General features: G+C 40.9%; 1 protein-coding gene across 4 annotated transcripts in view; it reads right to left on the bottom strand.

Moving 5' to 3' along the window:
• CELF2 (CUGBP Elav-like family member 2) overlaps nt 1–25,023 on the bottom strand; it is an 866,203-nt gene that overhangs the window by 402,352 nt on the left and 438,828 nt on the right. For all 4 annotated transcript variants that reach the window (XM_050802681.1, XM_050802670.1, XM_050802671.1 and 1 more), the window contains one exon: nt 14,228–14,263. Coding sequence is in view for 3 of the 4 variants with exons in the window: in XM_050802670.1 (XP_050658627.1) it covers nt 14,228–14,263 (36 nt within the window). In the remaining variant the exon portion in view is untranslated. The remainder of the gene's footprint in view (nt 1–14,227; nt 14,264–25,023) is intronic.

The following is a 25,023-nucleotide window of genomic DNA, read 5'->3' as shown; positions in this document are numbered from 1 at the left end:
CCCATTTACTCATGAGTTCATCTGATGCATATTTGAACACCTATTGTGTGCTGGAGGCACTACGCTAGGTGTTGAGGATAGAAAGGTGAGCACAGTAGACTTGGGGCCACTCCTCGAGGAGTTTACAAGCTGCTGGCTCTTCCCACCATGATAGATTTTACAGATTACCATCAGATTAACCCTGCTAACATGCTCTTTGAATTATATTTTTAACCCTGCTCCAATACCCCTACTGGTACTGAAAACAAAACAAAGCAAATCACAATGAGGTATCACCTCACCCCAATTAAAATGGCAATTATCAAAAAGACACAAAATAAGAAATGCTGGCACTCACTAGAGAAAGGGAACCCTTATACACTGTTTGTGGGAATTTACATTAGCATAGCCATTACGGAAATCAGTATGGAAGTTCCTCAAAAATCTAAAAATAGAACTGCCATATGATGTAGCAATCCCACTATTGGGTATACATGCAAATGAATTAAAATCAATATGTCAGGACATATCTGTACTCCCGTGTGTATGGCACCATTATCCACAATAGCCAAAATATGGAATCAACCTAAGCGTCCATCCACAGATAAACAGATAAAGAAAATGTGGCATATATACACAATAGAATACTCTGGCCACAAAAAAGTCAAAATCTGTCATTTTCAACAATATGGATGAACTTGGAGAACATTCTGTCAAGTGAGATAAGCTAGGCACAGAAAAGACAAATACCGTATCACCTTACTCATATGTGGAATCTAAAGAAGTTGATATGATAGAAGTAGAGAGTAGAATAGTGGTTACCAGGGGATGGGGTGGGGTGGGGATGAGAGGAGGGCACTGGGAGAGAAGGTCAATGGGTATAAAGTTACCGTTAGATACTAAGCTCTGTTGCTCTATTGTATAATAGGGTGACTGTGGTTATAAAAATATAAAATTATAATATATGTTTCAAAACAGGTAATTTTAAATGCTCTCACAACAAAGAAATGATAATTGTATGAGATGACAGATATGCTAAATACCCTGATTTGATTTTTGCACAATGTATTCAGGTGTAGAAATATCATGCTGTACCACATAAATATGTATAACTATTATGTGTCAAAATTTTTTTTATATACGGTTATAATCTGTCACCTAGGCTGGAGTGCAGTGGTGCCATCATGACTCACTGCAGCCTCAACCTCCCAGGCTCAAGCGATCCTCCCACCTCAGCCTCCTGAGTAGCTGGGACTACAGTTGTGTGCCACCGTGCCTGGCTAACTTTTGTACTTTTTGTTTTTTTTTATAGAGACTTGGTTTTGCCATGTTGCCCAGGCTGATCTTGAATTCCTGGGCTCAAGCATTCCTCCTGCCTCAGCCTCCCAAAGTGCTGGGATTATAGGCATGAGCCACTGCACCCGGCCTTGGGTCAATTTTTTTTTTAAGAAAGTAAACCACTTCTATAATTCTAAAGCTTTGCAATCTGGCTTCTATCTACTTCTCTAATTCATATTTCATTATTCTCTTAACAAACCATCTGGGTGAAACCAGCTGGCTGGGTCTCCATCTCAAGACACTCTACGTTCCTTGCACTCTGCTTTATTTTTGACCTTTCTGGCTGCAGAAGGAATATTCCCTCTAATGATATTCTTTCAATTGCCATATGAAAAATGTTCTCTCTTTGCACTTAATTGTTTGGTCCAGTATATGTTACTTAATGTATTTTATACATATATATATATATATATGTATATGTACTTTATCGTGTAAGACATTTTGCTAAGAAAGAACATGCTTTCTCCTACTAAAATTGATTCCTACTTTTAGAACCATTTGGTTCTTTTATTTAATTAACTAATTTATTAGTTTAATTTTTAATTGACAAGGTAAAACTTTCCCATATTTATGGGGTACATTGTGATGTCGTGATGTTCATATACATACACTGTAGAATGTTTAAATCAAATAATTACATATCTATCACTTCACATATTGATCTTTTTTTTTGTGATGAGAACATTTAAAATCTACCTTCATAGCAATTTTCCAGTATATATACATTAATTATAGTCACCATGCTGTACAATAGACCTCCCAAAGTTATTCCTCCTGTCCAGTGAAATTCTGTACCCTTTGACCAACATCTCCCCACTCCCAACCGCATCCTTTGTCCAGCCCCCATGCTACTCTGCTTCTATGAGTTTGATTTTTTTTTTAGTAGAATCTTTTGGTTCTTAAGGGCAGGGATCATTGTACCTTGCATCCTCCATAGGGCCTCATATATTTCCTTGATCAAAGATGTCATTAGTAATGATACTGCCTGATATGTTTTGGCTGTGTCCCCACTCAAATCTCATCTTGAACTCCCACACATTGTGGGAGGGACCTGGTGGAAGGTAATTGAATCATGGGGGCAGGCCTTTCCCATGCTGTTTTCATGATAGTGAATAAGATTCATGAGATGTGATGGTTTTATAAAGGGCAGTTCCCCTGCGCAAGTTCTCTTGCTGGCCACCATGTAAGACGTGACTTTGATTCTCATTCACCTTCTGCCATAGTTGTGAGGCCTCCCCAGCCATGTGGAACTGTGAGTCCATTAAACCTCTTTTCTTTATAAATTACTCAGTTGTGGGTATGCCTTTATTAGCAGCATGAGAAAAGACTAATGTACTGCTATTATCGAGAGATTCATTTTAAGATTTCATTGTGTTGTCCATAAGCATCTACATTATTAATTAGGTGTATATTTTAAAAACTTGTAAACCATATGTAGAAACCTATTACTTTGAAAGCCTAATTTGGAAATAAATTTTCTTTACTTTGGAAGGGGTGCCGTGGTGCCCAATGATGAATTAGGGGCCACCAGGTGTCACTATGTCGATGCTAGCCTGAGTTCCACAGGTTGGGATCTGGGTGAGGGAGGGTCTCAAATTCTGTACTGTGGTGGTAAACAGAGTTTCCACTTACTCACTAGATAATCATGTTTCCAATATGAGTTTCTCTTCAGAATCCTTTATGGAGCCTTTATTCCTTAAAGCTACACTCCCCACCCCCAGCCAGCATGACAAGCAGAGGTTTAAGGATGAATAGTCAGGTCTAATGGGGAATTTATTTTCTCTGTTGGCTCATGTCACTGCCTCAGCTTGGTTTTATATAGTGTTTTGTGAGTCTAATGTTGCTTATTTGAAAAATGAACACAATATAGGATGCTTGAGTGGTTTGAGTCCAAAAGGAAAACTGCGTATTTGCCAGAAAGAAGGAAAAGGAAAATACATAATAGAAACATTTACAAAATCTAATCTGAAAAGAAAGGTTTACAAGGTTTAAAACTATCTATGTATACATACGAATACATTTTATTAATTTATATGTTCTTGGTAGCTTGACAATCCCAAACATCAGTGGAAGCCAATATTTAAGAAGGTATAAAAAGCAAATCAACCTTGGGCAGGCACAGAAACTCTCCAGCCTGTTTTGTTTTTGTCAAAGCTCATTGGACAGCAAAATCTGAAATCTTTTAGAGGAAAAAGAAAGGCTTTTTAACTAACATGGGTGTGCTTTATATTACAAAAGTTATTAAAGATGAGAATATTGTATTTAATATAGAATGTTATTATATCTTGGAAATGCCCCCTTAAATACGGAAGAAAATGAATGGCAAAAGGTTATGGGAAAAAATTATTCACCCAAGGGATAAGTAACTTTTAGGTAGCAAATGAGGAATTCTAACTGCAAAACTGTATCTTACATGGAAACCATTTTCTACCCCTTTGCTCTATAAACTCTGAAGATATTAATGCTTCCACAAACAGAATGAATAAATCTCCAATTCTCTATGGTGACAAATCCAGAAAATGGCAGGTTTTATCTTAAAGAAGCTCCACTGCTGCACAAAAGCTCTCGTGCACAAATAATGGAATTCTCAAATTGGGATAAATGTGCTTTTAAGAATTTTTATTTTGATCATTTATTTCAGGAAACACTTGTGGATCATGCAACATAGCTTTGAATTACAGAGCAGATAAGGAAAAATCTAAAAGGAAAAAAAATTAGGGCAGGCCTTTATTAATTTTTAAAGTATGTCTTTGCTATACTCTTATAAAGAGCCAAATAGGGTATCAGAATCTCTGGAGATCACCAGTATAATTTCTTTATCATGTTCCATTTAAAATTTAATTATGCAGTCTACCACAAGAAGAATCTGAGAAGTCTAAATAGGTCACACAGTGAGTAACTTAACAATATTCTAAAGTTTTCCTCGTAAAGATCATTCCTTTGATAGTCTGTTACACATCGGAACACTATATTACAAAACAAGTGTAATTTAATTCACTCACTATGGATTCTTATACGCATCTATAAAGAATTTGGAGAATTAATGAACAGCACATTTGTGATGGAACTGCCCGTCATAGGTGGGCAGTATTTGCATATATACTTCCTTTAAGCGATTGTTATTTTCATGTTTTACAGCAAGGTCAGGGGACTTTTACATTTAATGCTTTGGGTATTCTCTTTTAAATCATCAACAATAACTCATAGCAAGGCAACAATCTAGGCACTGCATAATTAAAATCTGCATTACAGGGTTATATGCCCAATGGCTTGATGCACTCTCATCTCCACCTCAAATTTCAACTAACAGGTAACTTTAATTTCCTTATAATAAGATAAACAGCAAACACTGTTTTAAGTACTTTACATGTATCATGTCACTTACTTCTCGGAACAGCTGACCCTATGGTTACCCATTTTACAGATGAAGAAACTGAGGCAGACAGAGGCGAAGAAACTTGCACAAGGTCAAAGACCAAGTAAGTGGCTGAACTGGGATTTTAACACAAGCCGGAGTTTGGCTCTAGATCATATGCACCGCATCACTTCACTGGGCTGCTCCTTATAATGTAATACAGTATCCTCTCTTAGATTTGAACACACCTAAGCACTGGTAAAATAATTAGCATAATCCTCTCTTTCAGTGAACTGAGATAACAGCTACCCTGTATTGATTGCTGTATGGCAGGCATTGAGCTAAATACTTTACATGGGTTATCTCCACACAGTGATACTATGAGATGGGTATTATAATTCTTCCAATGTTATAAATGAAAAACTGAGGCAGAGAGAATAACTATAATAACTTGTTTAAGTTCACATGATTAAGAAATGGCAGACACAAGATTCAAGGATTTCTGCGCCCAAAGCCTGACCTCTTAGCCTCCATGTTAACACGGCCTCGAAAGCAACAGCTCTGTGCAGCTTGGCAACAACAGGATTTAGGTTAATAACTTTCCAGCCAATTAGATGAATTTTTCCACGTGCAAAAATCTACGGAGCAGTGAGAAGAGTGAGAAGGGTGAGAGAAGGCAGAAATCATACATCTTGTCTACCCCTGGTTCTTTAGGAGAAGGTTTCCTCAATCCTTCCTCCCTCCTTTCCTAATTCAAACATTTATTCATTGATTCAAACATTTATTAATCCACTCAAATACTTATTAATTCATTTAAACATCTATTCAGATGGTCAAACACTTATGCAAATATTTATTCAGTGCCTACTATGTTCCAGGCACTGCTAGGCACTGGGGACTAACAATGAATAGTAATAAGATTTTAGTGTGTTTCCTACTTAGTGGAGAAGGTGTAAAAGTCCTCTAGTCAATTATGTTATTTGGTGACACAGATGTTAGGATAGGGGCTAAAACTGGGGTCTTTGGGAACCAACAGAAGGAACATAAAACTCTTCAGGGCAGAGAAGGTATCAAAGAAACCTAGGATGTGTCTAGAACAGTGGTCAGCAAACCTTTCTATAAAAGTAAACAGTAAATATTTTCAGTTTGGGGGCTATACCGTCTCTGCCACAACCACTCAACTGTGATGTTGTAGCACAAAAATGGTACAGAAAACACATAAATAGATATTTTGGCTGTGTTCCAAAAAACAACATTTATAAGCACAGGCCACCACCTAGATTTCGTCTATAGGCTGTAGTTTGCAAATCTGGATCTAGAAGAACAAGTGGTAGAGAATTTGGTAGGGGAGAAAAAGAGCAGAGAGATGAACACAGGGCTTCCAAATAGAAGGAAGAACACGTGCACAGTCTAGCAGACCAGATGTCAGTTTTCTTATCTCTGGAATGGGGGCTCATACAGTCATTCAACAAACATTTATTGACTGCCAGTTCTGTTCAGGGGCCTACAAATACAGGAATAAACCAGACAGGCAAGGGAAACATTGTTCTGGAGCTAAGGGGAAGGGAACAGATCATATATAAATCAACGAATAAAAACAGATGACAATAAATATGACAAGAAGTGTGTTGGGGGGTTACTTAATAGGGTGGTGAAAGGAGAACTTTCTGTGGAAGTAAGTGGGGAGAAAGGCCAGTGTGTCAGAAGCAAAGTAAATGAGAAAGAAAGTAGCAGGCGATGAGGCTGCAGAGGTAGACAAAAGCAACACTTGGAACCGAAGTACATTGTGCTGATTTTATTCTAAGCAATAGGAAACTCTTACATGATTTTACGAAAAAAACAATATTTTGATGGATGACTTTTCAGAGATCATTTGGACTTCTATGTAGAGAATGAATTGCAAAAGAGGAAGTGGGAAGGACCATTTGGAAGGCCATTTAACAGTTCAGGTGGGAGTTTACAGTGGCTTGGAAAGAGATAGAGAAAGTAGACAAATTGAAGATAAATTTTAGGCTGGGCATGGTACCCCATGCCTGTAATCCCAGCATTTTAGGAGGCCAAGGTGGGAGAGCTGCTTGAGGCCCGGAGTTTGAGACCACCTTGGTAACATAGCAAGACTCCATCTCCACAAAAAATGTTCAAAATTAGCCCAGTGTGGTGATGTGCACCTGTGGTCCCAGCTACTTGGGAGTCTGAGGCAGGATGATCACTTGAGCCCAGGAGTTGGAGGCTGCAGTGTGCTATGATCATGCTACTGAACTTTCATCTGGGCAACAGAGTGAGACCCATTTCAAAAAAAAATAAATAAATAAAGATACATTTTGGAAGTTGAGCTAACAAGTTATCTGCTAAGTCTGAAAACAGGAAAAGGTGTTTTTTTTTTTTTTTTTTTAAAAAAAATGTCCCTAGGTTCTCCTTTGAGTGTTGGGTGTATGATGACAAGGTGGGCTGAGGTAGGGTTCAAGAGTTCTTTTCCAGTCACATCAAGTTTAAGGTTACGCTTCCAAGTAGAGAGTCACATTAGCAGCTGGATATTCAGCTTTGAAGCTCAAGGAAGAAGTCAGGGCTAGAGATCTACAAATGAGAACCATCTGCATAAAGATGATCTTTAAAATCATGGAGCTAGATGAAATCTCTCTCCATTCCCTTCCCACAGGGGAACAGAGCAATGCCCAGGGCACCCTGGGACACCTCAACCTGCAGAGGCCAGTCAAGCTGGCAAGGAATAACAGAAGACTGATGAAGAATGGCCAGCAAGAGAGGAGGGAAACCTGGAGGGCTTGGTGTCTCTACAATGAAGAGAACACTTCATGGAGGAGGAAGTCGTCCCTAGGTTGAATGTGGCTGAAGGGCTAAATAAGATCACAGCTAAATGGCCATTGGGTTTACCCAGATGGAGAAGAAGAGCACCTACCTGACATGGATGCCATTCTTTAAGTACTTACAGTCGATTCTCCCCTTACCCTGACTCCTACCTTTCTCCTTGCTGACAGAACATGCCTTCCATTACAAAGGCTGAGAATACCAGAAATCCAATGTCCCCTCCTAAGGGATCAGGCATGGAAAAGGGATTCCTCCCCTAAAAAATAGTCCCATGGAAGAAGTTGGACGTGGTCCCCATGTGATGGCTGGAGTTGCTGTGAGCATGAGGTGCACGTTGTTAACATGATGAAGATGGCAGATGGTATACCAGGGTGCTGGCTGTAGTCCATTTTGTGCTGTTATAACAGAATCACACAGACTGAGTAATTGACAAAGAACACAGATTCATTTCTCACAGTTCTGGAGGCTGGGAAGTCCAAGCTCAAAGCATCAACATTGGTGTGAGCCTTCTTACGGTGTCCTCACATGGCAGATGGCAGAAGAGCAAGAGAAGACAAACATTGGGTCCTCACGTGGCAGAAGAGTGAGAAAGGGAGTGAATCTGCCCCCACAAGCCCTTTTTACAGTGGCATTGATCCGCTCATGACGTCAGAACCCTCATGACCTCACTACCTCCCATTCAGAACCCTCATGACCTCACCACCTCCCATTCATTCCCACCACCCCAGAGTTACATTGAGGATTAGGCTTTCAGCACATGAATTCTGGGGGACACACTCAGACCAATGAGGCTCTGAATTCACCCTGGGCCTTCTCTGACCTCTTGAACCACAGCTACAAACTCAACCTGCATTTTTAGCCTGCTATAACTATAGAGTCTTTTCAATGGATTCAACCTGAGAAAAATAATAAAGAAGGACATTGTAAGAGAAAGGTTTGTGCAGCACAGACTATGAGTGGTAGATGCATTAGAAAAGGTGAGGAAGTAGGGGCTGGGGCAGGGAGGAAGAGAGAGCACACCTCACCACCGCAGCTGTGATTGCAGAGTCTGGGTACTGTGTGATGGTTGGGCACTGGAAGGAGAAAGTTGGGTTGTGAAAAGTATGGAAACCAGTCACTTAAGCCAGTGGGTTTGTTTCATATTTTGAGCCCCATAGTGAATCTGAAAGAAGAGGGTTTGGAGGGTGGCAAGGTCTGGGGACTCCGTGGGCAATCCCCTGGCCTGTGCTCACCCACTCTGACCCACCCACTCCAGTCCTGCTCAGAAGGTTGGTTCAGAATGCTGTCCTTACTGCCTCTGATCAGAACTAGCCCATCTCGCTGCTGAAATCCTTTGGGTTTTTTTGTTTGCTTTGATGTTTTCCTAGTTCTTTATGGGTTAAACACTTCCCCATAGCACTGGGATGATCGGTACCTTCTTCATGCCACTGAACCACTTCAGAGAAGAGATGGTGTCCTGTCTGTTTTCTCCCACAACCAAGGTACAGCACGTACTAAGTATATGCTAAGCCTACAACCATGCTTGACATATACTTAGTGCATGCTGTACCTTGGTTGAATTAACGATAGAGGATGAACTATGTCAATACTGAACAGTGCCGGGCATGGGCCCCAGGAGAGCTGGGGGAGCTGCTATTTCTTAGGGATTATAAAGAAGACAGGAAATATCCATCCATCGACTCTAGATGACTCTAGAGGTTGGCCTGGAAGTACCAGCATATTTATCTCCCAATTTCTGAAAGTCTTTCAGAAGATGGCACTGTGTCCTGAGGACAGTGAGAAATAGGAGGTCTTGTTACCTATCAAAGCCCTCCATGTAGAAAGGTGAGCTCTCAGAGATGATCTGAATTCTCTTTGCTTCCACTGTTTCTGCCTATTGCTCCCTGATCTGTCACATCCATGACTGAGAAATATATGGTCAACTGGAGAGGTAAGTCTCGCCCGTCCATTAAACGGAATCTGTTTAGCTCAAATTTCAGATAACAAAGATCTATGACTTAAGACCAGAATTTCACACGCAAAATGGCAGTATAATGGCTTTTGTCTCTGACAGTCATGCAAACCAGGCAGTTCTGTCTTCCTGGTAGAGGCTCTCAAACAATAATCCTATGGTATACGCCAGTGTTCTAGGTATTGGGGGTTCCCCAATTGCTAAGATTGAATTGTTTCCTAACCCTCTCACAGAAGGCAAAAAAAAGAGATCAAGTTACTGGATTAATATACAAGGGAAAAGTCTAAATTTTTCTTTTATAACTTTACTTTAACTTTTGGCCCCTGCTTTCACTGGTTTATACTAAAATCTAGTACAAGATGACATCTGATTTATATTCCGAATTATTTTAAGCTTCATTGACGAATACTTCATGGTCCTCAGAGAACATCCTGACTTTTTGGTGTTGTGTATAAGAATCAGCATGTGAATCTCTACTGCAGTACTTAAGATACTTCTATTAAGGTCTGTTATATCCCTTCATTTTCTAAACCTGTTTATGCTGAATAACAGTGGACTCTGTTAACAAGGAATTAAAATGCTCCCTTTTTATCAAAAACAGCAGCTCACAGTAAAACAGTAAAACCTCTGTTATATCAACCTCTGTTGATATAAACCTTGTTTATATATTTACTCAGCTATCCAAAATAAAATTTTCTCTCTTTATAGGCATTTATATTGAAATCTCATTCCATTTGAACAAGTTGGGTTTCACCATGATTTAATTAAAACGCATCTACTGAAACGCAACTCCCTTCATCCTAAAAACCAGATCTTGAAAAACATGATTGTAATGGGGAAAACAATTGCTCAGATTGCTAAATTGTCCTTTGCTACAAGCAAAAATAAAAGCAAGGAGTCATTTATAAGATTGAAAATGATTGTTTTCACAGTTCAAGAAATGGTTCCATACATCCCGTTTCCGGGACACTTCAAGATAAAAAGATCGGCATGAATAGTACATGTAGCCAGTTTAAATATTTGTTTTAATCCTGACAAGATCATTGGTTTTAATATTTATAATATAATTACAATGCTTAGTGCATGTTGCTCATATAATCTAATTTTTTTCTGGTGACTTATTACTACCAGGCTTTAATTTCAGCAATGGCAAGAATTCAAAAACACATTTAGGTTATCATTAGTAATGAAAAACAAACCTAGTGCCTGTTCAAGCACCTTGGGCACATATCTCATTTAGACTTCAAAGCATTTTTAACTACCCAGACGCAATCCACTGCTACAGGATGTGCACATTTTCACAGAATATTATCCACCAGTGGCCAGGGTACTTTAAATTAGTACCATGTAAGGTAATGACAGTGGAAATACTCTACCCTTATGCAACCAGTGTAAATGGCCTTTCGGAACATTTCAAGACAGTCATGGCCAATGAAAACCAAACCATAAAACTGCTCTCAAATGCCACCGTCTTCCTTCCCAGCCACATATCACTAGTTAGCCGTTGCCTGAGTTGCAATTTTCCATTTTTCCTAGACGTCACAGAGTAAGCGCACTTTTATGACTAAATGCAGAAAAAACTCAGTGTCATGTTCCACTAATCATTAGCCTACAAACACACAAAATAACTACAGGTGCCTTGTTTTCCACAGCACCGAGGTATTTCGGGGCTAATTTGTACTTTCCTTGTGACAGGCTGAAGAAATCTGAAAAAAGGCTGAAAGCTGAAACAACTGATGGAATTCTACGAGACTGTACAAACAAACAAACACTAGCAAAAGAAACAATCTGGATGCAAGGGAAGGATTCATCATCAAATAATCGCATTATTTCATGTTAATGTGGGGAAGGGAAATACCTATCAATGGCTACATCTCAAACTGCCCCTGGAGAAGTCAAAAGAATACCTGAAGCTATATATTAGAAACACGATTGCGAAATCACTGATGTATATTTCTCACTCCTTTATTGCCAGGCAGTGCGGTGACTGCAAATTGCAGTTAGAATGGGAATGTTGGCATGTTGTTTATTTTCTACATGACTCGACATTAGAATAACAAAAATTCCTGAAGAAGAATAAGTAGGCTCATTACCAAAATACCACCCACCAAACTTAAGGAGAGAGCAGCTTCTCCCTTGGGTAATAAACCAGCTACAAAAGATCGTTCCTGGGGAATAAACGCATTGCTGCTTGGTATTCAAAATACAGCGCTACTTAATAGAATTCTGGGTGTTGACGGTGATTTCTCAGACATCTGAGTAATTTTCATCTGTGTGATTACAGCACGGAGTGGGTCTCTTCTGACAACACAGAGGTGGTCCACTCCTTAGCTGCTCTACAAAAGTTTGGAAGTCATTCCTCATTCCATTATTTCAGGATTAACTTCCTCAGCACAAACGTGGGTAGACACACAACAGTCTCTCTCCCCACACATGATGGGATACTCAGGTCTTCAGGGTGGACTTTTTCCAGAGTGAAAGCACAAAGACAAACAAACTCGGCAGGGAGACACAGACCAGAACACTCGGACAGTTTTAACCCTGAAAACTGGCACACGATGGAAATGTTTCTTTGGGACGTTATCCAAAGAATGAAGACATACAGTAATTTAAATATTTGGATCACAGTAAACAGTTTTTTTTGGCAATATTAATCATGATCCTATAAGCAAAGATTTTCTTTACATAAAAAAAGCAACCAAATGTGCTTATCTCCGGTAACAGATGGCGACAATTTGTACTTTCCCCTGTTCTCCAGCGCTGTTCATGACAACACTGTGCTCACTCTGCTTTTCGTGTTCTTGAGAGTCTCTCGATTTCTACTTCCAACAGTTTCTAGGCAATATCCTAGGACATATTAATACATTCACGCATGATTATCGAGTACCTTCAAAAACTAAAGCACGAGACAGGCGCGGGGGCTCACGCCTGTAATCCCATCCATGCTTAGGCTGAATGTCTGAGACTCCCTGAGGCCCCAGTCCCACACACCGCTCTGAATCCATGCAGCCCTTTCCTGCTTCCATCCTTGTTCAGATGGAAGCCTGGGCTCTCCTCTCAGGCTGATCCCGTCTGTGCCCTGGATCCCATGCCCTCTTGTCTTCTCAAGGACTCCGCCTCCTTCCCCCGTCTCCTGATGTCTTCTACGCATGTAGATGAGTAAGTTTCTCCTCTCTTTAAGAAACATCCGACCTGGCCGGGCACAGTGGCTCACACCTGTAATCCCAGCACTTTGGGAGGCTGAGGCAGGCGGATCACCTGAGGTCAGGAGTTCGAGACCAGCTGGCCAACATGGTGAAACTCCATCTCTACTAAAAATACAAAAATTAGCCAGGCGTGGTGCTGCACGCCTGTAATCCCAGCTATTCAGGAGGCTAAGGCAGGAGAATCGCTTGAACCCAGCGGTGGAATTTGCAGTGAGCCGAGATCATGCCACTGTGCTCCAGCCTGGGTGACAGAAGGAGACTCCAGCTAAAACAAACAAACATAAACAAACAAAAAACAAAGAAACACGTGGCTGGGCACAGTGGTTCATGCCTGTAATCCTAGCATTTTGGGAGGCTAAGACAGGTGAATCACCTGAGGTCAGGAATGAGACCAGCCTGGCCAACATGGCAAAACCCCATCTCTACTAAAAATACAAAAATTAGCCAGGTGCGGTGGCAGTCTCCTGTAATCCCAGCCTCCCAGAAGGCTGAGGCAGGAGAATCGCTTGAACCTGGGAGGCGGGGGTTGCAGTGAGTTGAGACTGCACCACTGCATGCCAACCTGGGTGACAGAGCGAGATTCTGTCTCAAAAAATAACAACAACAACAACAACAATAACAAACAAAGGCATGATCCTTGGTGCTCAGGAGAGATTCTAGATACATGCAATGCCCAATAAAATACCTCTTAAATTATTGCCCCTTCCTCTCTCCCTCCCTCCCTTTCTTCCTTTCTTCTTCCCTCCCCAGTCTTCCCTCCCCCATCCCCTCTCCTTCCCTTCCTCTCTTCCTTCTTCCTTCCTTTCTTCCTGTCTTCCTAGTCTTATCTCCATCTCCTCTCCTGTCCTCCTTTCCTCCTTCCTTCCTTCTTTTCTCCATTTCTCCCTCCCTTCCATTAAATGCTGGTAATCATCCTTGATGGCTAGTTATCTAGAGCTTGCATTCTGTTAATCATGTTTTATTTAATTATTGACATAAATAACAAAAACATATAAACCACATTAATACATTACATATAAAACACATTGATCAATTACATATTAATTTCTTTCTATGATATAATATTACTAAGTATTTATTTCGATGACAATGAGAATTCCACCGCACTTATGCCATCAATACTATGATGTGAGCTCTTCAGGGGAAGATCAGGATTCTCTCATAAATCTCTAAGTCCCCGAACACAGTAACAGTAATGAATATATTGAAGAAAAAACCAATTCAATATGTTTTTCGATTGCCAATTCCTGTGAGCATAATAAAGGAAGCAGCATGTTTATGATTTCTATGGCATATCTAGCTCATATATACATCTCCAAATATACCATATGACTTCAAAGGAATGTGAATAATCTCTCTAAGTCATTTATGAACATAAGCCTCATTACTTCTTGGTTACATCATGTATTCGTGACTCATGCATAATTTTTGGCATTTGCATAGTGAAGTATGAGGTATCAAAATCTGACACAAGGAAGACAAAATGAGAAGACCTCTTACAGAGGACATGGCACAGTACTTCTCTTTGTGGCTATAAGAAATCAGGCATAGAATAAGCAAAGCCAGCGTGCTCACCTTGGTAGACTCCCAGCTAACTCTGTGGCCGTCTCTCTGCGGGAAGGAGAAAAAGAAGATTAAGCGTGACTCAGTTCATTTTGGTGAATTACAAAAATGTATTTAATCACATAATAAGTATTATGGTACCAGGTAGAAAGAAGATGCCGTACATGCAGGTGGTTAGAAAGTTAAAATCGACTAATTGCATTTCTGGTTAATTCCCATTAATCATTCCAATGGTTACTTTCAATGGAAATTTTATACATGTGCAAAGTATCTGCCTCTACTTTCTGGTGGTTGAATGCAACTGAGTTCAAAACATTAAAATGTAAAAATGTACAACATCCAAAAGGATAATAGAAGGAGAAACAAATCCCAAACCACCTTGTAGACATTTACATGTTAAACAAAGCACCCATGATCTCTCTCCAAGAATCTCTGAGAAACGTATTCCTTTTGGGATGTTGCTTCATGTTGACCTCTGTCACCCAAAGCTTATGAAGGAACATGGACAGCACAAAATGGAATTCTTTTAGTAGCAAATTGCTGTTTTTCATTTCTTTGTTATAAAGTTCTACCATTGGGGACTGTTGAAAGTAGGTACTGTAATTCAAATGGCGCAAAAGAAAAGTCACTAAAGAAAGGCTCTATAGCATATTAATAAAAATGACCAGGGACACATTTCAGAACTAACTTTGTCCTAATTGCCGTCTCTTGTCTTTCGTTTTCTCTTTTTATTTTCCAGACAGTGTCTCTCTCTGTTGCCCAGGCTGCATTACACTGGCGCGATCTCGGCTCACTGCAACCTCTGCCTCCTGGGTTCCAGCGATTCTCGTGCCTCAGCCTCCTGAGTAGCTGAGATTACAGGTGTGTGCCACCATGTCCAGCTAACTTTTGTATTTTTAGTAGAGATGGAGTTTCTCCATGTTGGCCAGGCTAGTCTTGAGCTCCTGACCTCAAGTGATCTGACAGCCTACCAAAGTGCTGGGATATGAACCACTGCACCCAGCCCATCTCTTGTCTTTCAATCAGAAATGTATTTTTGGAAAGAGAAGGGAACAATGAGTAGAAGGAGGAGATAGAGGCTTTATGTTGATCTCTTTTAAAAGGAGAGAAGGGCTCAACTTTAGACCAAGGGATTAAAGGTGTAATTCTTAGCAACAATGGTGTATAATCTCCTTAGTGTCATATAACCCCTTTAAGAATCTCATGAAAGATACAAACACCTTATATAGAGAAAATAACAATATATACATACACACACACTGTGGTACACACTTGTAGGTGGTTCATTGGCCTCCTGAATCTAATGTGTCAATCCTGGTTAAGAGCCTCAGCTTTAAATGAACATTTTCTTTTCCTACTGTGTCAATTCAAACAAAGGACTTCCTTCTCAACAAAGGACATTCCCTGACCCTCCCAGCTGTTAGAACTCGCTCTTCCTATTTCCTCCCTGTGAAAATACCTGGGCACTTTGGAGAAGTGGTGGTTCCCACAGAGCCATACTTCCTTAAAAAATGAATAAGTTTAGTTTCTATAAAAATATTATTTCCTAAGTAATCATATAATATTAAACAATCAGATTTTATTGCTATAAAAATTGGCTTTGGGGAGAAAGTTTTCATTCCCTCAGCAAAACCAGAGTTGAAGACATTGTCCACTATGCCACTGAAAGGTCACACACGTTCATCTCTTTGAAGAATTTAGCGTCTACATAAAAAATTTTTCTTTCCAAACAGAATCCGGAATTGTGGATACCCCAGCTAAGAAACACCCCTCCCTTTAGCCTTCCCTTAGGACATTTATTACAATAGAAGTATCTTTTAAATGTTTGTTTTACCCTTTATCTTTCTGTCATTTGACACCAACATATATGCTCAATAAATATTTATTAATCCTATCAGGAATGAATGAACTTTTCTGGCCTCATTGACCTTGAGGGTGAGATTTATGTTTGCAGCTTGATCATAGTAACACTAACAGCACAGAGTTGAGATACAACTTAGTCTAATCTTTTAACTTTTTAGTTTTGCTTTCCAGACTATACATATTTTAATATGATGAGTCCCCTGGTATCTTTTAAAACGATGTTGTTCATACATTATAATAAATCCATTTAAATCACAGTGGAGCAGCATTTCTCAACCTTAACATTATTTTGAGCTAGATAATCTTTTGTTTTGGACATTGCTTTACCTTGGACATTGAGAAATGTTTAATAGCACCCCTGTCATCTACCCACTGATGCTGGTAGTACTGCTCCCCACCCGCCCCATTGTAACTCCCAAACATGTCCTCAGACGATGCTGAATGTCCTCTAGTGACAAAGCTGTCATCAACTGAGACCACCACAGTAAGGTCAAGCACAGCGGCTTACACCTGTGATCCTAGCACTTTGGGAGGCTGAGGCAAGAGGATGGCTTGAGCCCAGGAGTTTGAGACCAGCCAGGGCAACACAGTGAGACCCTGTCTCTACCAAACATTTTAAAAATTAGCTGGGTATCATGGTGCCTGCTTGTAAACCTAGCTACTTGGGAGGCTGAGGTGGGAGGACTGCTTGAGCCCAGGAGGTCAAGGCTATAGTGAGTCATGATTGTGCCACACCACTCCACTCCATCTGGGCAACAGAGGGACATTCTCTCTTAAAAACAAAACAACAATCCACTGCAATAGAAATGTCCACAATTGACCTCTGTTTCAAAAGCTTGCTTGATTGACCAACGTCCTTTACTTGCATAGGAAAACACAGAGGCTGAAGCCTCCTAAGAGCACCTGCTTTGCTTTGGCTCCAGCTGCTTAAGTCTCCACGCTTAGCAAGAGTATGTTGTGTTCGTTCCCCAACCCGCTTATGGTACTGGTAATCACTGTAATTTTTAAATTTAATTAAGCATGATGTAAAATTGATGAAATACAAGTGTGGAAAAATTCTTGTTTCGGTAAAAACTAAGTTGGAAACTTTGAAAAGATAAAACATGACAAGTCACTTAAGAAAAACTAATGTTGAATTAGATACAAATGTCTCGAAGTTCTTTTTCCTTTAAAAAAAAAAAAAAAAGAAGAAGGAAACTCCAGTCCGGGTACAGTGGCTCATGACTATAATCCCAGCACTTTGGGAGGCCGAGGCAGGTGGATCACTTGAGGCCAGGAGTCCAAGACCAGCCTGACCAGTATGGTCAAATCCCATCTCTACTAAAAATACAAAAATTAGCCAGGTGTGGTGGCAGGCGCCTGTAATCCCAGCTATTTGGGAGGCTGAGGTAGGAGAATTGCTTGAACCGGGGAGGCAGAGGTTGCAGTAAGCAGTGATCGTGCCACTGCACTCCACTCTGGGCAACTGAGCAAAACTGTGTCTCTAAACAACAACAACAACAACAAAAAGAAATTCCAAATAGTGGAGTATGGGTGGATTCATGCACAAAAGACAACGTAGAACTTTATTCAGTGAAGCACACATTCAGAGACAAAGGTGTTGGCCCTACCTTGAAAGCAAAAGACAGACGCGAGGGGAAAGTCATGTTCATCACGTATTAAGTTCCAGCAGGAGAAAACTATGCTTTACACAGTCATGTGCTAAAAACTTACATGAGAGTTACAGATACTACTTGATGTCCGTCATTACTGAAAACCTGATGACTTCATTGGCGCATGTAGCTCCAAGAGTTAACAAGACAAAACAAAGAAAAAACCCCACTGTATTTGTCTGCAGTAATGTAGCTAGGACTCGTCATCCAGTCACCATTCTTTAGATCAGCAAATCGACAAACACTGGAGCTTTTCAGGGGACCGTTTATTTGTTTTTATCTGTTTACTACTGTTAAACAGTCATCTGAATTAGTCACATGTTTTCATGAATTTATACCTTTTGTAAAGAAACCCTTGAGCGAAATAAATTGAGCAGAATATCCCATGCTTCTTCTAGATTATGCTCTGTCATAAGTCAGTTGAGGGGATTTAAAGCAGGTGACGTAAAGACCATGCATTTTTCATTGAACTTTTACAGGCACAATGTCCATTATTAGCATTGCTTCCTAAGTGTAAATCATCTTTATTTGCTGACTAATGTTTATTCATGCAACATATTCATTTGCACTTAATCTACGTTCAGCCCAGGCAATGCTGGATGTTTTGAGAGGCACTAAGATGAAGTTAGATCCTGATCCTTCTTGCCAAGTGTTTACATTCCAGTGAAAGAAACTGTATAAGGTACCAAGTAATGAATACGTTTCATTTTTCTACTATTGAAAACTCCCCTAAGGGCCGGGTGCTGTGGCTTACACCTATAATCCCAGCACTTTGGGAGGCTGAGTTAGGAGGATCGCTTGAAGCCAGGAGTACAAAACCAGTCTAGGCCACACAACAAGACCCCATTCCTACAAACAAACAAACAAAAAACAAAACAGATGAGGTGGGCATGGTAACATGCACCTATAATCTTAGCTACGTTGGAGGCTGAGGTGGGAGAAGTGCTTCAGCCCAGGGGCTCAAGGTTGCAGTGAGCTATGTTCCTTCTACTGCTCTCCAGCCTGGGTGACAGAGCAAGATCTTATGTCAAAAACAACAACAAAAAAGGCAACTCTAAGTCAAAGATCACATCTCATATACAATTTTGAATACTCAGTGCCTAGCACACACCAAACACTCAATAAATATGAGTGTAATAGTCATTTCTACTGGCTGGTAATTCTACTCTCTTAAGTTCATTTTTTAAAAATGCCTGATACAGTTATAGCAGTATTTGGAGTTTCATTGTACTAATTTCCTTTCCTTAGTGATCATTACGAAGATAATCTGATTTCAAGTGAAAAGCAGAACACGAAAAAGTCTTTTATTGATTTATTTATTTTTTAAAGGAAGCTTCACCCTGTCACCCAGGCTGGAGTGCAATGGCGTGATCTTGGCTCACTGCAACCTCCGCCTCCTGGGATCAAGCATTTCTCTTGCCTCAGTCTCCCGAGTAGCTGGGATTACAGGCATGTGCCACCACACTCTGCTAATTTTTTTTTGTATTTTTTCGTAGAGACGCGGTTTCACCATGTTGGTCAGGCTGGTCTCCAACTCTTGACCTGAGGTGATCCACCCACCTCAGCCTCCCAAAGTGCTGGGATGAGAGGTGTGAGCCATCACGCCTGGCCCAGATCACTAAAAATTGAATGAAAACAAGGATGCAAAAAACTACAAAGTGCAATTATATGTTCAGAGGAAAAGAACTGTCTCAGCAGACTGTTCTGCTGAGGTGATGGGAGGTGCTGGTTTTGATAAGTTGTGTATCCTTGGGCAAGTCGTTTTACCCCTTCAGGGTCTCTGTGTCCCAGATGTCAAAGTAACACCACACCATTGTTGGTGTGATCATCAGCCTGAACCAACAGGAAAGCTCTCCGCAAATTTGAAGTTGCAGCATAAATTGAGTTTTATTGAAGGGAAAAATTCCCAGAAAAGATAGCAGACAAGTGTCCCCTGTGTCTGACACAGTTTCGGTAGATTATTTAGCATTCCTTAAAAAAATCGTTTAATTTTAAATATGTAGAGTATTCATCAGTGCATAGCGTGATGCCAGCTTTTATCAGCTGTCTGCAGTAACATTCCCTCGTCATCTCCTGTCCTTCCCCGTTCCTGAACTATGCGAACAGTTCTTTTTTTAGGAAGTGTTGAAGCAAGAGCACACCATCTATTTCTGTGCAGCTGCCAGTTTCCAAAATTAGCTGACAACTGTAAAACAGAAGACATGAGCCCCCATGCTAATTGTGTGTCAGCAAGATAAATATTTTTAAGACCTGGAATGATTTTCTCCAATGGTATCTTTAATTTTTTCCCCCAAAAGTACAGAGACCTTTTTTTTTTTAAAAAAAAAAAAGGTAAAATAGATTTTATTTTTATTGTCTGTCCTACAAACGATTTAATGTTCTAGTTGTAGGTGTGAGGTTTTCTTTATTGTAATTAAGAGTGAAAGTATTACAACCAAGCAGATTTTTCCCCTCCTCTCCCTTCCCCTTCCCTTTTTCCTTCCAGCCTCCGTCCCTCCCTTCCTTCCTTCCCTCCCTACCTCCCTCCTTCCTCCCCTCCCTCCCTCCCTCTCTTTCTCTCTTTATCTCCCTCTTTCTCTCCTTCTCTCTTTCTCTCTTTTGTCAGCTTGAGGCAAACATTTTTAATTTTTAATTTGGATCCATTTTCTTTCTTTTTTTTTTTTTGAGACGGAGTCTTGCTGTGTCACCCAGGCTGGAGTGCAATGGCCAGATCTCGGCTCACTGCAAGCTCCGCCTCCCGGGTTCACGCCATTCTCCTGCCTCAGCCTCCCGAGTAGCTGGGACTACAGGCACCCACCACCTCGCCCGGCTAGTTTTTTTTTTGTATTTTTTATTAGAGACGGGGTTTCACCGTGTTAGCCAGGATGGTCTCGATCTCCTGACCTCGTGATCCGCCCGTCTCGGCCTCCCAAAGTGCTGGGATTACAGGCTTGAGCCACCGCGCCCGGCCTCCATTTTCAAATAAAACATAAACAAGAACTTAGCTTAAAGACATCATTACAGGCTGGGTGCAGTGGCTCACACCTGTAATCACAACACTTTGGTAGCCTGAGGCTGGTGGATCACCTGAGGTCAGGAGTTTGAGACCAGCCTGGCCAACACGGTGAAAAACCCATCTCTACCAAAAATACAAAAATTAGCTGGATGTAGTGGTGCATGCCTGTAATCCCAGCCATTTGGGGGGCTGAGGCAGGAGAATCGCTTGAACCTGGGAGGCAGAGGTTGCAGTGAGCCAAGATCGCGCCACTGCTCTCCAGCCTGGGCAAAAAGAGCGAGACTCCATCTCCAAAAAAAAAAAAAAAAAAAAAAAAAAAAAAAAAGATATCATTACAAAGGCATATATTAATTCTGGACAGTTAATTTTTTTCTTGTGTGGTAAACCTTAGCACTGGAAAATGCCAAACACCTTAGAGATGAAAGTTTCTTCTCTGTTAAACAAAATCTAAAGACACTGTTCTTTCCCCTCACTCTGATTTTCCCTCCTGTCATTCATTGCTGTTTTCATGCTTTTTGGCCTTTATGTCTTCTCTCCTACTTTTATTCCTTCTCGATTTTCACTCACATGATTAAAACATCAAAATGTGTGCGTGTGTGTGTATCTGTATACAAACACAAGTAATTATTCTTACATGGCGACATCTACAATTGCACACATTCATGTAACTGTTCACACTAACCAGAATCTTCTTTAACACAAGCCACTATTCCAGGCCATTTACAGGCATCCACTCACTTAATCCTTATAAAAGCCTCATGAAGTAGTTATTGTCACTAAACCATGGTTAGGACGAGAAAAATGAGACAAAAATGTTATGTAACTTCCCAAGGCCACGCAGGCAATGACAGATAGAGTCGGGATTTGAACACAGCCCAAGCATCCTGGCTCTGGAGCCCATGTTCATTAGGATGTGAACAACAGAGGAGTATGCATAAGCCACAGATACATTATCTATGCCGTATACTCGTGCACCCCTTCTGGCTTCTGCTATAGCAAATGAACCACAGCAACAAAAAAAAGCCCCATTGGCCAGGTGCAGTGGTGCACGCCTATAATCCCAGCACTTTGGGAGGCCGAGGCAGGCAGATCATGAGGTCAAGAGATCGAGACCCTCCTGGCCAATATGGTGAAACCCCATCTCTACTAAAAATACAAAAATTAGCTCGACATGGTGGTGCACACCTGTAGTCCCAGCTACTTGGGAGGCTGAAGCAGGAGAATCGCTTGAACCCAGGAGGTGGAGGTTGCAGTGAGCTGATATCATGCCACTGCACTCCAGCCTGGCAACAGGGAATCTCAAAAAAAAAAAAAAAAAAAAAAAAAAAAAGCCCCATTGTTAGGAACTTCACATTCTAGAAGTGGGAGACAGACAAAAACCAACAGGCAAATGAATATTGATTCCTACATTACATAGTATACGTTACAAAGGATAAAGCAAGGTAGCGGGGTAGAAAGTAAAAGCAGGGGTGGTAGAGGCTGTAATTTTATACAGGGTGGTCCTGGAAGGCCTCTCTGATGAGGTGACTCTGTGAATACATGATTATATTACATGCAACTGCTTCCATCCCCACCTCCCTTTCTTATGCTCATTGCTTTCTTTTGCACTACTCTATTTCTTTCTTCTTCTTAAGATTTATGGGGTACCTGCTGTATGAGGCAGGTGATACTACCTATTGTTGTAATTTAAGAGAAAATATGGGCATCCCACGTTTGTACATTCAAAATGCCTTAAACAGGCTCACCACATCACTTAGAAAACCTTAGGGTTCGACAAGAGATACTTTACATCACTACAGAGGCCAGCCTCTCAGATCTACTCCTGAGTGGAAATGATTGCAATATGAGCCAGCTACATTCGCAGATGTGGTTCTGCTTTCAGAACAGCTTCCTAAGAGCGCTCCTCTAAGTTCCTTCTGCCTAGCCTGTGTTCATAGGAACGAACCTTTCTCTACCTCTCAGTTCCACGATAAAGTCCAGGAGGCGAAGTTTCGCTTTAAATCACTCCATACACTTTTGGGATTTCACTGCCTGGATGGAGGTCCGGACAGGCCCCAGGGCCAGGCTTGCGGAGAGGCGCTGCCCTGGGGAAACCGGTCTTCCACGCACAAATCCCTTAGTCAACACTCAGGAATGCACTGCGCGGTGCTCGGAACAAGCCACTTCCGTCTGATAGTAGGCAGGTCTGCAGTCTGAGTTGTCAGAGGCATCGCTGCAGTTGAGATTCATTGAATCTAATCACTGACACATACAGCCTCTTCCTGATCATCTTTCATTTTCCCTTGGGGAGTCCTGTTCAGAGTCCTTGCTATGATTTTATGTGGCTCACAATTTACTCGTATTATTTTAGTGTTCTTTCTATAAAAGAGCCACAAGTGTGTGCCTTTGTCCCTGCCCTTGTGCTCAAATGCCTTGAAAATCAAACTGCCAAAGGTTTCTCTTAATCACCTCCGCAGAGGAGCCCATCTGGTCCTGGCTGGCGTCTGCAAGGGAAGCCAGTGTGCACATGGCACTGGTGTCCCTTCCATCATTTCGAGATAGCGTGAAGGGCTTCTGTTTGCTTTTCTTTCAGAAATGTGCTCTTCAGACACAGCTTAGAAATCCACCCAAGAAGAGGAGGCCTGTCTTGGACACTCCTAGTAGCATTATGAGGATGTTCCCCATGCAGGCTTGGGTTTGCATGTTAATCATCGTACACTTTATGCTCTGTAATTCTACCACAGTTAAATAACGTGAGCCACTGACTTGGCTGTTAGTAACAATTCCTGCTCATTGAAAGTCACTCATTCAGACTTTAGCAGTTGCAAATGTAACCAGCTCTTGAAGACAGTCTCAGAGCCTAGAAATGTCACATGAAGTTTCATTTACCAACTTGTACTCCCAGAAATGAAAAGCAAAAGTCAAAGCAAAAATCAAAAAAGCAGACAATGCCCATGTGAGATATATACTTGTGTTTCTTTTTCTTTTTTTTTTTTGAGACAGATTCTCACTCTGTAGCCCAGGCTAGAGTGCAGTGGTGCGATCTCAGCTCACTACAACCTCTGCCTCCCGCGTTCAAGCAATTCGCTTGCCTTGGCCTCCCAGGAAGCTAGCTGAGATTACAAATGCATGCCACCATGCCTGGCTAATTTTTGTATTTTTTAGTGGAGACGGGCTTTCACTATGTTGGCCAGGCTGGTCTCAAACGCATGAACTCAAATTATCTGCCCACCTTGGCCTCTCAAAGTGTTGGGATTACAGGCATGAACCACTGCACTGGCCTGTGTTTCTTTAAAGCTTTGTGAACAAAATGATACCTCTCCAAAACAAACCAAAAAAAGTGTATTTTTTTCAAGTCCTATGCTTGTACAAGTGGGAGAAGATCAGTTTATTAAAGAACTCTGCAGTTAATATTGCTGAATTATCATGCTCTAAACTGCACTGCAATTCATACATGGCTTCTTAAGGAAAAACACACCAAAATAATTATTAATCAAAAGTAAAACTTTTATATAAGTTTGTTTAAAAGGATGCCTATTTTACAATAATGCCTAATTTTTTTCTATTAGTTCCCAGGGGCATAATATCACTAATAAGTCCCCTTAATTAGAGAAAATCTTCTCTACTCTTGATAATTTCTGGATCAAAGAGGGATCTGCAAATACCAGCCTGAATTGTGATGTTTGACTAATGGCCTAATCCATCAACCAACAAGTATTGGTATTGAATTCATTAGCATTTATTCATTTGTTCAACACACATTTCTGTACCTCCTACTGTGTGTCCATCTCTACATGCTGGAAATCAGACAGGAAACTTTATAAACATGAGCCCCCTCTTTCATGAGGCTGTCTGTCTCCTGGGGAAAACACGGCCACAAATACTTACACAAATGAATACATAATGATAAGTCATGGGAGGAGATTTTATCTACCTCATCCCTTTTGGGGAGGGAAGAAAGGGAGTATTTGCTGAAACAAATATCAGGGGACTTCATTCACCTAACAGCCAATGCCAATATTGGTGACTGAAAAAGGAGATAACATGGACAAGAGGAAGAAGATTTTTGTCTCAGAGATACTCCTTCTGTTTCTGAGAATGGAAAATGCCAAAGCCACGGCCTTCAAAGAGGAGTCTGTGTGAGAGCTACCAGGGCAGAAGGAACACGGGAGGTTCTGGTGGAGAGAGAAACCAGGGAGAAGAACAAGCAGCTCTCTGATAGCCACAGAAAGACTCCATCCAGGATGAAGTGGTTTGATGGATACGATGAAGAGATAAGCTACCCTAGCCCCTGGATTTCTGCTGCCTGTGATGAAGTA

The sequence above is a fragment of the Macaca thibetana genome, chromosome 9, assembly GCF_024542745.1.
Source record: "Macaca thibetana thibetana isolate TM-01 chromosome 9, ASM2454274v1, whole genome shotgun sequence".
NCBI lineage: Eukaryota > Metazoa > Chordata > Mammalia > Primates > Cercopithecidae > Macaca > Macaca thibetana.
This window is presented reverse-complemented; position numbering and strand designations above follow the sequence as displayed.